General features: G+C 42.1%; 1 protein-coding gene across 3 annotated transcripts in view; it reads right to left on the bottom strand.

The window, feature by feature from the left end:
- Nucleotides 1-13,437, bottom strand: part of DCLK1 (doublecortin like kinase 1) — a 408,479-nt gene that overhangs the window by 36,947 nt on the left and 358,095 nt on the right. For all 3 annotated transcript variants that reach the window (XM_019498283.2, XM_006260172.3, XM_059716001.1), the window contains one exon: nt 5,655-5,801. In XM_019498283.2, coding sequence (XP_019353828.1) covers nt 5,655-5,801 — 147 coding nt within the window. The remainder of the gene's footprint in view (nt 1-5,654; nt 5,802-13,437) is intronic.

Raw genomic sequence — 13,437 nt, 5'->3', positions numbered from 1 at the left:
AATTTTTTTCAGCTAGTACTTTTCACAAATATATAATTTGCTCTCTACTGAATGCTTAAAACACATTAGGAGAGTTTACAATGATGTTGCTCCTACTGACTGCAATGGAATGTCTGTTAGGTAGACTTTGTTAGTTCTCTTAAAAATCCCACCCTAAATCACAACCGTGTCAGCAGTGAGTATACTACTTATTCTTTATATTTTATTTTGTTTCCTGTTTGATTCATACAAAAAATACTTTAAAATGCAATCATTAGAGAAAGACAGCAGCTCAAATATAGAAACATCTAATTTCCATTGCTTAGGCAAACCCCTAAAATGCCAATAATTATATTCAAATAAATATTTTGAAAGAAAGAGCTGACTTTATGAACATAGAGTGATAAATAGGAAAACATTAATTAAATAAATAGTTGGGTTATGTTCTCTCTTCCAATTTTTAGATTGGTTGATGGTTGAATTTAGCACCATGCATTCTAATAGCATGTTAAAACATGTGCTCAGTCTACAAGAGAATTTTCATTTCTACCAACAGTCACCACCACAACAAAAACGCAGTAAGCAGTAAAATAATATTTCTGGATTTGCTGAATGCTGTCCTTACAGAGAGCGCCTGAGAAACCTCTCACTAGTTTTTGTGAATCACTATTGTAGGACAACATAGCATATTCTGTATGAACTATATATTATGAGGAGACATTTAGCATATACAGAATTCTCTTCTGTTCCTGAAGTTGTTTATAATGAATTCATACAACTGGACCTTGACATCTGAGAGGATCAACAATCTGAGATGGATTCACACATCTCCATTTCTAAGCCAGCAAAAGATGAGTGTATGGAAGGCCACTGAAAAAATTTAATTATAGCTTTATTAAAAACACAGATTGTTAAATACATCTGGTTCCTGAAACCGAAAAAAGTGCTTGCTGAAATGGCAGTCATAAATCTAATTTCAACAACAGTTTTAATTAAAGGCTAGAGACTAGAAACTTTAAATATGCACTTGCTGGAAAACACAATGCATTGACCTAGTCAACAGTGCCTGAATCTAATCCAATTAGTATCTAGTACTTTCCCTTAATGCAGTTATCTTTTATAATGGAAAAAACTGAGTTTGGTTAAATTAGTGCATGTTGTTTATACATTTACTTTATTGTTCACACTGGTGACCAGAATGAATCATATAATCAAATAAATTAATTAGGCAAAAGGCCTTTTAGGCTCATCTCATCCAATTCTTTGCCAATGTAAAATTGTCTGCTACAGTGTATTTGCTAGTGTTTTGTCTAGTTTACTTCCAGAGATGAAGTTTCTAGTTTTTTGCTTGGTTTCTAGTGTCTTCTAGTGTTTTGCTTGGAAGATTATTTCCAACAATTTTCTTGTAAAGTTGGAAGAAAATAGCATATCCCCACCCTGTTATAACTCTACATAAAAATGAGGATAATGGGAAGAAATGGTACATTACTTGCCAATCAAGAATCAAGGAATTTGAATGATGATTTAATGTTCATCTTATTCAGCGCAAACACTATACATGTTCTACTGCATTTAAATACCTAAGGGCAATTAAAGGGATGGGGATTAGTGCAAATTACCCACTATGTAGTGCTTTCACTGTTTTAACTAAGCAATAAAACTGTGTAATTGTACAACACTAATTGAATACAGCCACACATAATCGTGGCCCACCATATGTATCCTATTACTATAAAGACTGTCAGTATTTTCTAAGCTGCTCTTGTGATCACTGCAGATGGCAATAGTCAGAGAAGTTGTTCTCTAGGGTTTATTATGTGGCTATAAAGACATTCCATGATTTGACAAAATAAATGTGTTAAATAGCAGCAATTATGAAAAACGTTCCAATTACAACATGGAAGGCATGTCCTTCAGAGAGCAGATAAAAGCAATGAATAGGTACTGCCTTACAGACTTGCACTACACTACTAACTCTTGAGTTCTCTGCAGGGTAGGTGGACTTTCTGGGCACATCCCCATGAGCACGCATGTGCCCCATGAGCGTGCAGACCTGTGGCACTGCAAACTGCACACACTGCACATGCAGGCATTCAACACAACAAGTTTTTTTGACACCAGGAGATCCTGGTGTCAAAAAAACCTGTGCCAGAAAAAAGTGCGGTGGTGCTTGTGGCAGCAGTGTGCACCGCCCAAAACTGGAGCTGGCTGGCCAGAGCCACACTCTGAGACTAGGGACAGACATTCAATTAGACTGAGCCTGAATTGATTCAATCTTTGTAGGTTAGTCTATCTTGGCCATGCTAAATCAGTTTGTAACTGCATAGACATCCCAGACATGTAAACACATGCCTGCAGTAGCTCAGGCTAGAAGCTGAGGGGCGCTAGAGCAACCCTCCCTCCCTTCCATAGTGCTGAGCTGAGGGGTGTGTGGCCAGGCCCCGGAATGATGTTCTGATTAGGGAGGGGTCCCCCCCCACTCCTGACCAGTCCAGCAGTGAATTGATAACAGAGTGTTTATCACTTGCAATTCAGTGTTTATCACCCCATTAAGAAAACAACAGAGGGACATTACCAGCTACCTGTTGATTCTGCCTTTGTTCCATCTGCCAGAGCATGGACAGTAGCCAGCATGTGGTCTGCCAGCTAATGCTGTGTGTTTGTGTAAGGCAATGGGAACAGTAAGGGGAGGGAGGAGCAGGGGGAAGCCAGGCAGATGCCTGCAGTCTTTGCCAAGCTCCAGCCAGGGAGCAGAGGGAAGGACACTGGAGATGTCAGGGGTGCACGCAGATGTGCGTGCACCCCCTCAGATTGGCAGCACACCCCCTGCTATTGGCTGCTGCCAATGCTGGTGGCGGCACTTATGGGTGGCTGCTGCTCACTACCTACCCTCACCGCTGACACTGCCAGTGGCATCTCTGGGTCGTTGAAAGCTGCCAGTTGACGCTCAATGCCCCGCCAGCCCACAACACCACTGCGGCCGCCTGCGGGAGCTTCCTGCTTACCGCCATGCCCCCACACGGTTGCTGTGCCCCCCACCAGCCTCCGGGGGCATGTGTCATTCATGGGGGAGGGGCCAGTTCTGCTGTGGAGCAGAGAGCCCTGCCCAGCCCAGAGAGCATGCTGGGATGCTGGGGGAGCCTGGTTTATCTTTAACCAGCAAGGGATTCTGGGACAGACATTGCATAAACCAGTTTGACCCAAATCAGTTAAGTCTGATAATACATTCAACCAGGTTTATCTCAAACTGGTTTCAACCATTTTCAAACTGGTTTATGTGCACTGAACATCTGTTTTGTTACAGGTTTAAATCAGCTTCTGATCACTTAGACAGTACACATAAGCAGGTTTGTCCCTAGCCTGAATGCTATCCAGGCCATGAACCTGGATCACTGCTGCTGGAGCCCTGGGAGGCCCCAGGATCCCAGGTGTTGGTCCCAACCTCCCCTACCCTACCTGGAGCAACTTCCCATGTGCCAGAGTATACGTGCAGGGGTGTTCCCTAGGGACAACTAGCGGTGGCACAAATATGTGCCACTGCTATTTGTCCCAGGGGAATGCATGTTCCCACTCGTGGGAATGTGTTCCATGTGTGTTTACTTCCTACTTGGATGGAAGTGTTTTACAAACGTTAAGAAAATTAATCCTCATTCCATACCTTGTAACATAAGTAAATATCATCCCCACTCTACACATGAGAAAACCAAGCCAAGGAGGTTAATATATTCTTGAGATGACACAGAAACAGTAGCACAGCCAGGGATAGCAGACAGGTACTTCTAGTTTTGAGTACCATGCTTAAAGACTTGAATTCTAGACAGTATAATTTTTATATTATGGTTTTTGAGGTCACAATCCCCACCTGGTTGAGGTCACAATCCCCACCTGTATTGAAGGCTAAATTAACTTAAGAGTAACAATATAGTTAATGGATAAAATGCTGTTTTGCAATAACGGGGTGTCTAATGTCATGGCAACATGTTAGGGAAAACCTGCTTGTGGAGGAAGCTAAATGCTGAGGAAACAATATTCATTCCCAATCTATCAGCCTGCCTGGCATTTACATTAATGTCTCTTTACACTGACAAAGCAAAGAAAATGAGAATCAGGTCCTTTATATTTAGCAGTTGAGTGCTGTCTAATGTTTCATCCCAAGCATTAGCTGGAAAACACAACTTTCTTCTCTGGCCCATATGCCTGGCAAGGTCTATGCAAGTGCCAACATACAATTTTCAAATTAGTGGTGGTGAAGTTTGGTTGCAGGTGCTTGCTTTGGAAATTATTGTGTTGCTGAAAAGTGTTAGGGACACATAATCATTGTTTACCATCAAAGCAAAGTATGACCTTTGCAAGTGTTCTGCATTGGAAAATACATTCTGGAACAATTTGAATAAAATGAAGAATGGCATGATTGCTCATGATAGACTAATGGGTATTACTACACAAGCAAGAGGGAAAGAAAATTAAAAAGCTGCAGGCTACTGCTGTCAAACTTAAGGAATTTTGAGAGGTTTGAGTACAAAAGGCATGGTAAGCTTTAGTCCCATGAGACAGTCCTGCAAATTCCAAGACACAGCATTAATAGATCCTGGCATGTGATTGCTATAACTTATGCATGCAGCCATCTACCAACACTACCATTAAGACTGCTATATGGGTATAAATGTTAGTGTCTAATAACAGTCCTAGCCTACATGTTTTTAGCATATTCTGAAAAACTAGGGCAACAATGGCTAGAACTATACAGACAGCTGTCACTGGGGAGCTCTGAATTGCACAAATCTAGTTCTCTGCAAGTTTGCTGAGATTTACTCGTGCCAACTTTCCCATTAAAACTTTTCATTGCCAAGAAATATTCTGTACACTACATGATGGCAGACAGAAGACTTGAATTCTAGATAGTATAATCTTTACGTTATTGCTGTAAAATACACAGACAGTTATAGGGACCTTGCAATTGGAAATTAGAGGAGGTACAGGGGAACAAAAGCAAAACAATTAAAGACTAGAGAGATAATTCATTGGCAAACAGTGAACTAAATAAGAAACAGGATGCCATAACTCCCTAAAACACCAAATTGAATGATGAACTGTTATGGAATTTTTCATTGACTTCAGTGGACAGAACATATAACAGAGGCAATGACGAAATTAGGAAAAGCAAAGCTTAGATGGCCAGTCAAAGGAAAGCGTGCTAAAAGAAAGATGAGCAAGACTGTTGAGGATTTGGAGCTGGTGAAGCCAGGACTCCGTTGCTGATGCTGCCAATAATGACTTTGGGCCAATCACTTACTCTCAGTTTGAAATACTGAAAAATCAAAAGACTTCTCCTATTCCATGTGCCCAGGAGTACTGGGAAGTTTGGTGCTACATACAAATACAAGACATTATCCTAGAGTTCCAAGAGAAGTGTCTGAAGCCCTATTCCACTAGATATGTAGAATTAGACTGGAAACATGCTAGAAAAGACATTGTATAAAACTATCTTGCACTGACATCCTAATACATAGACTAGATACTGATACAGATAGTTTAATTTCCAAGAATCTGATGCTCCTATATTTTTTGTGACTGCTACTAAGATTTTAACAACAGTTTTATTTAAATGCTCTCTGGGAGCACAGGAACTCTCCCAAGCCAGAAGTAATAATGCTTTAAAGAAGGTTTTCACTTACCAGTAGATTCTCAGGCTTGATATCCCTGTGTACAATGTTCAAGCTATGAAGGTACTTGATGGCACTGGCCAGATTGTATAGCATCCCACTAGCATCTCGCTCTGTATATTTGTTAGTGGAGGTAATGGCATCAAAAAGGTCTCCTCCCTGAAACAGAATAATTGTGGCAAGTTAAAAACATCCTATTGGGCACAAGAGCACAGCTAATCAGCTTCAGGGGAAGTGAACAGCAGTATGCATGGTAGAGCAAGGGTGGGCAATTATTTGGATACATGGACCACATACAAGTTTTGGTGAGCTGTTGCAGACCGGGTCAGTACGCACACCTCACCCCATCCCCTGTACAACAGCTCACCAAACTCTCTAAGTGGCCCTCTTCTGTCCTCCTGGCTATGTGCCCTGCCTGAATGGGTCCTGCCTGGTCTCAATGGAAACCCTGGGATTGTGGGGTGGTGACAGTGTAGGGCCGGGGCCCAAGGAAGAGTTGTAATCCACTCCGCGCATGCCCCTGCTTGCAGAACCAGAGCACATTGAAGAGATGCATGGACAGCGGATCATGGCTCTGCTCCGCACTCAACTGAGATGAGGCCAAGGGCAGGTGGGGAGCAGCATCTGGGAGTGGGATGGGTGGGCAGGCAGGGCCAGGGCTGGGATTGCAGGGCCCTAGCCCTGTTCTGTCTCCACCTTGCAATTCCACGATCTCCATGGAGGCCAGCCAGGACCGGTGTGGGTAGGGCACATGGCCAGCCGGACATGATGGGAACACAGGTGGGAGGGGAGCTGCGTCGAGGGCCAGGGTTGGAATCTTGGGGTGGTGACAGTGCAGGGCTGGGGCCGAGGCAGAGCCGCAGTCCACTCCCTGCATGTCCCTGCCCACAGAATCTGTGCTTCTTGCAGCAATGTCCAGGCAGCAGATTGTGGCTCTCCCCTGGCCCTGCCCCTGGATTGTCTCTCTCCCCCAGCCCTCCCCATGCTGTTACAAGCCTGTAATCCTGCCCTGTGATCCCATCCTTGCCCAACTGTCCTGCTCCCAAACATGGCTCTCCACCTTCCTGGTTCCCCCGTCTCATCCACCCACCCACATTAACTGCCCACATGGGTCCTGCCCCCGGCAGTGGGTGTGGGGCAGGCTCACTAGGGTGCCCAGGCACTGGAGCTGGGTCTGTCAGCAGCTGGAAGGAACCACCACTGCTGGGGCTGCCAGCAAGTGAGTCTAGCCACTGCACCTCTCAGCCCTGCTGCACGCCTAGGAGCAGCAGCACCTGGGCTGGGCAGGACTGAGGCACCTACCACAGGCCAGACAAAATCCCTCAGCAGGCTGGATCCATCCTGTGGGCTGTATTTTGCCTACCCCTGTGGTACAGGTAGCCAGAGATTCCTCCAAACTACAGAGGAGTGGTGGTATGGTGCTGAGATTCCTTCTAGTTAAGGAAAGCAAGATACTTCCCTATCAGGAATGGTCAAATGGTTTTGAAGATATTTAGAATTTAAGCCAAAACTAGCTCTCTGCTCAAAACAGACAGACATGTATTTATGAGAATCTCTTTCAACTTCTCAAGAAGTGTTGAAAACATTTATTTTAGAAACCACTCTTCTTACGGAATGTGTTGAACTTTCCAGGTTCTTTTTCCTTTTTTAAATCCTATTATAAACTCTGCTGATCCCACGAAAAATATGACAGTTTTGCTTGAAGACATTTGGGATGGGTTTCTATTACCCTTTGTAAGCCTAAGTGGTAGTTTTCCAGACACACAGTATTCTTTTTGGCACTTAAATAGGGTTTGTGATTCTATCACCCTCTCTTATGTCTGCAGTGGAGATGTGCGAGTGTATGTATGTATCCTGAGCCTTCACAGCAGGCAGTACACTGGCCTTACAGCAACAATGCTACCTACACACACCAACTGCACACATGTAAGTCATGAAACTGTATCCACACAAAAACCAATGACTAGAAGGGGGAGGGCCCTTCCATATTTTAGCACTAAGAGCTGAGTGATTAAGATCTCCTACCCAGGAGTTCTGAATTATATGCTTCCCCGTTGCCAACAGCAAGTTTGAATCTGTGTCCCTCCAAATGCTCAGCATAGTGTGCCAATCACCACACTAGGGTTTTTTAGGCATTACCTAGTGCCTTCTCCTGCACTCCTTCTAAAGCTGGCCCTTAGGCTGGCAAGTGCCAGTTCGGGAAGAGGAACACAAGCCAGACAATATGAGACCCAGTGAAATGGTAGTTGCTGTAGAAGGAAGTAGACCCTGGGTTCTAGTCTAGACATTTGCTCATCAGTGGGAAAGAAACTTTCCTGGTGTTCTCCATCCATTTTATCCAGTGACAAGTAAAAGCAAAGTGTGGTGGCTCAGCTTCAAAAGGAGTGCCGGAGAGGGGCTTGTATAATGCCCTTAAAACCTGTGGTCTGGTGGTTAGAGTACTTTGCTAGAATGTTAGACAGACACTGGTTCATGTTTGTGCTGCACAAGCAGGTTTTAAAATCTAGTCCTTCCACTTCTTGAGTGCTGTAACTGCTCAGGTATGGGGGCTCATCACATCTGAAAACAGTAGTGATTATGTGCATCTCTTCATGGTTGGCACTAAAAACATTTATATACTGTCATGGGAATTAACTAGTTAAGTAACTAGTTAAAAAGTTAAAGAAATGGTTAACTTTTAACTTTAGTTACAAAAAGGTTAACTTTAACTTTTTTTAAGTTAAAAGGTAAAAAAAATTGAAATCTGGCTTTCCCAGCATTTTTCCTGACACAGTCACTCTCTAGGACTTACATGGAACAATATTTCTGTATTGAAACTCTAGGAATTCTTGTTTGAGAGAAAGAGAGTAGTGTGCCTTCCTATGAGAGATGGTCTCTTAAGAACTACAAGTCCCACAGTTCCTTAGATCATGCTGGCATTTTCTGTGCATTTGCAGAAGTCAATAGGGCAGCCAGTTGGCTGCAGGAGAGGGAACAAGCACAAGCAAGCAGATACATTGATCCCAGTAAGAGTGGGAGCAAGTAGTGAGGGTGAAGCAGATGATAACTTTTTTTAATGTTAATGAACATCAGAACCAGCAGCCCAGGTCCCAAGAAATTGAGGAGTACTTCTCATCTGTGAGAAACTTATCTGAGATGTCACCTACTATGAAAAAACTATTAATCCATTATAACACTATTATTCCCTCATCTACCCATGTAGAGCGATTGTTCAGTAGTGGGGGCTTAGTTTTGCAAGACAGAAGAGGAAAATTGTCAGATGTAAATTTTGAAATGCATATTTAAACAGTTTCTGCTATGCAACTGAACATTCTTTTTCTCATTTACATTGATTTTCACATTTCAGTCTAATTTTGATTTTCAGACACTTTCATTATTTCTAATTCGGATGTATTTCATACCCTTTTGTTACCTTTTGAGCAATAAAAAACTGTAACAACAGAGGTTTTCTGTGGAAACAGCTTCCATTTGTCACCTGGCTATGACTATCTCCTCTCTGTTATTCTGGTATACCTATATGATGCATTGACTTTTACAAAGTACTTCACATGGAGAGGATGAGAAGGATCTAACACTACATAGGTACTGGTGAATTGTTATTCTGAAGACTGTATGACAAGTATAACATTGTTTTCAGGTAGAGCAGGGTCAATTCCGAGTAAATTAGCGTGCTTCTGTGGGCTTATGGAAAAGAAACCCACTCATTGCATTTGAAAATGAAAAATGATGCTAAGAGGCAATTCACTGTGTTTCATGCATTTCTCATGAATCAACTTACCTTTTAACTAGTTACTCTCTTTTTAACTTACCTTTTAACTAGTTGAAAGTGGAAATATTTAACTTTTAACTCAAGTTAATTTTAAAGGCTGCTAACTTTTAACTTTAACAAGTTATATTTTTTATAAACTTTTCCCATGACTGTTTATATATTTATTGCAACCACATATGCATCTCTGTGATCCTTCCTGTACCATAATGTGACATGGCATCCAAACTGGCTGAATATCACCTCTGAAGAGGAGAAAATAAAATGAAAGAAATAAGAAAATGAGAGAAAGTGGTATTCCATGATGTGAGGGGACATTTTATTTTCTTCATTACCAAGCTGCAAGGCAGACAGCAAATTGCATTGTCTTGCCAGAGATGAGCTGAAAAGAAAAAAAAAGCATTAAAGTGCTCTAAGAAGGGCTGAGAGGATAGGAGAAGCCCTGGTTCAATGAAGAGGGTAAGGCCAAACAGAGAAAAATAAACTTCTTTAAATGGATACTATGCAGAAGATTTAAGTCACCAGCCAAAACCAGAGCAGGTTCATTGAGGAAACCCAGATCCCATTGGAACAGAAAAGGAGAGGAAACCGACTCTGCAAAAAGACAGAAAAAATAAGCGAACTTGCACACAGCAGAAAAAAAATGAAGTAGAGGGATTTTAAAAGGAAGAGATGCTATTTTTCCATGGGTGATGGAGAAGAGATTTCCATAATTCCAACTTTGCCAACTCTCTCAATCTTATCACAACTCTCATGCTGCGTGATGCTTTTCTCAAAGTCTCAGCTCGTGAGTCACAAGAATCTCTTCTTTCATTGGAGGATGCAGGGAGAAAAGTTAGCTTCTAGCCTTTACGGTTGCAGAGAGAAGCTAGAAAAAGATCCTCTCTAGGACAAAAAAAAAAAAAGGTGGCCAATAAAAAAGCAAACATTTAAGAAAAAAAATCTCACAACTGCTTAGCCTACCTGATGATTTGGGGATCTGCCTAAACATTGTTGCACTATTGGGATTGGGAGTATCCTAATATCTAAAAAAAATTGTTGATTATACTGAGCATGGATGAAATGCAGATGCTGTTTTGAGCAGCTTTGTGTTACATCACAAATTCTCAACTAAAGCACTCAATTCCAGCCACAATTCCTTGTCTACAATACTGGGGACGAGACATAGGATGAGCTAATAACAGTAGGTCCTAATGCAAGATGAGAAGAATATGAAACAATGAAGAACAGAATGACATTTGTTTGACTGGGAAATCTGAGTAACTACTACAGTACCAGAAAGCTGAACAAGAGTACTGACTGCAACACAGGGAAGTTCAATCAAGATGCTTAGAGAGAAATAAAAGTAGAAAACCTAAGCAATTCCGAAAAATTGGTGTACAATACCTCTGCAGTCTTGGAAATGAACATGACTCAAGCTGCTGAAGGCCAGAAATATATGAAAAAGGTATAAACCCATGTACTTTTGTGGAGACCTCCAAAAACAGATGTGGCACAGCAGATTTAGAGAGAGAGAGAAAGAGAGAGAGAGGGAGAGAGGAAGAAAATGAAAGAGGAGGGATTCAGTATGTGATTATGATATGCTGGGCACATCTTCACATGTGCTTTACTGTGCAATAGACTAATTTACTGTACAGTAAAGTGTCATCATCTACACATACATGGCAATTGGGCCGGTATTGTCTAATTTACAGTGCTGTTGGATAGTCCTTTCAGACACAGCTACTCTCCAGTGGTGGAGTAAATTACTGTGCTTAAGCACACATGTACACAGTGACATCAGGATTAGTTAACTCTAGCTCAAATTGTGCCAGTTTAGTCAGTTGTGTTAACTGCACTTGTAAATGCATCCACACTGCTCCCAATCTAGTAAGCAGCATCTTGCTAAACAGACTGGATTCAGTGGACAAGTGGATTCAGCAACAAATTTAAGAGATCTGCACCCTGCAAAGATAAAAGAACTTGTGACTGAAGGCAAAGTTTAGCTAACTCACTGATAGAATACAAATTAAAATACTCCAGCAAGGATTTATTCTAATTCTGGGTTTTAAAAATCCAGCTAAATAAAGGATTTGCAGAAAATCAATGACAAATTTGGACTAGAAAGGAAACCTTGTTTCAGCTGGTGAGTTGGATCAATGTTTTTTCAATGATAAATCAGAGTCTCAGGGGAAACCTGAGTTCAAGAATATGGAAAACCAGGAAAAGAATTAAACTGGATGTAGTGAAAGAGGATAAGGAAGCAGAATGGGCCAAGCTTAAACCCAAAGAGAAGACTAAAGGAAGGAGACCAGATCTTTAACAATTTTAGAAGGGATATTTAACCTCATGCTTTCCGGCTTCAGCCCACCTCTGACTTCAGTGGCAGAACTAGGGTGGAGTACTTGCCCCAGGCACCAACTTGGGAGAGCAAGAGATGTAAAAAAATGGCCACCACCACAGCCATACTGGTGGCAGCAGCAACATCCAGAAATCTCCACTGCCCTTGTGTGTGGCAGCTAACCCAGGTTTCCAGCCACATTGTTATGTCTCTGAATTTTTCAGATTAGGATGAAAAGGCCAAATAAAAAGGGAAAATTAACTCACATCTGTCTTGGATGAGGGTCTCAGAGGAAACCCTCTGGAGCATCTAGAACTGGACAGTGTTGGAGACAAAATACTGAGTAGGTGACCCAGTATGGCAATACCAGATCCTACATGTGTGCAAGAGATCAGACTAGTGTTTCTTCCAACTCAAATTCTAATTCCTATGGTTTATGCTCCTAAATCCTAGATCCTTATAAGGAATGGCAATTACACCAGCCAGGAATCTGGCCCAAAGAGAAGATTATCAAGTCTAAGATATAAGGAGAAAGAAAGACAAGTATCTGAAGTCAGAGGGAGAAAAAGGAAGAAAAAAAAAGGGAAGCCTAAACCCAAGAAAGGAAAACAAAATGAGTGCATGGCACATTGATAGAAATTCACCTGAATATGAGGCAGAATAATCTTCTCAGTGGCATTCAAATGCCATAAGTTGTGCCCTCATTTAAAAAAGTGTATGAATTGACCTTAGGAGCAAAGGAAAGTAGTACTGGAAGGGACCTCCCATAAGGAACAACCAAAAGTGACAATTTTTGCCCAATCTGGCCTCTGAAAGCACTCTACAGCCATGACCAGACACAAGTGCATGGCTGCAGAGTGCTTTAAAATGGCCTGAGGTGGGCATGGACTCCAATCCACACTCACCCTCTCCCCACACAGTGCACCTGGGGAAACCCTAGAATAGACCTCCCTTCCCTGACTTCTTCCTCTCCCATCTTAAGCTAGCAAGGGAGGTGGGAGAGAGGGGGCAGAACGAGGGAAAAGGTTGGGACTGTCCAACAGCTAACATCTGTTGGCTCAGGAGGATTGATCTAATTCATGGGGTTTTCTCTGAAGCGCTGCAAGTTAGATCCAGGAGCTGTATTTCTGTCTGTGCCTATGGTTATGCAGTCTGGCTCTCAAGACAGGAGCATCCTTGACTAAACCATGACAGCCAACTCTCTGTCTAACCTGTTAATGAAAACTTTCAAAGATGGAGATTACACAATTTCTCTACATAATCTGTTCCAATGTTTGATCACTCTCATACTGAAAAAGTTCCTCCTAATCAATCTAAATTTCACCTGTTTCAACTTGAGGCCATTGCTCCTAGTCATATCCCCTACAGCCACAGAGAAAAGCCTATCTCTCTCTTCTCTGTAATCGCCCTTCAGGTATTTGAAGACTGTTATCAAATCCTCCTCCTCAATCTTCTCTTCTCCAGACTTTCCTCATAAATCTTGCTTCCCAGGTTCCTAATCATTTTTGTTGCTCTGCACTGGACTATTTTCCAACTGTCCACATCCTTCTTGAAGTGTGGGGCCCAAAACTGGACATAGTAGTCCAGTACTGTGGCCTCTTTTGATACTGGATTAGTGTTTCCTCAGCTGAATGATGTGCTGTAAAGCATCTAAATAGTTAATAGAGGCAACATTATATTAGGCAGAGATATTTTCAAAATTTTCCCTG

This window comes from Alligator mississippiensis, chromosome 1, assembly GCF_030867095.1.
Source record: "Alligator mississippiensis isolate rAllMis1 chromosome 1, rAllMis1, whole genome shotgun sequence".
Classification (NCBI taxonomy): domain Eukaryota; kingdom Metazoa; phylum Chordata; order Crocodylia; family Alligatoridae; genus Alligator; species Alligator mississippiensis.
Note: the sequence above shows the minus strand (reverse complement) of the source record. Positions and strands in the feature narration are given on the sequence as shown.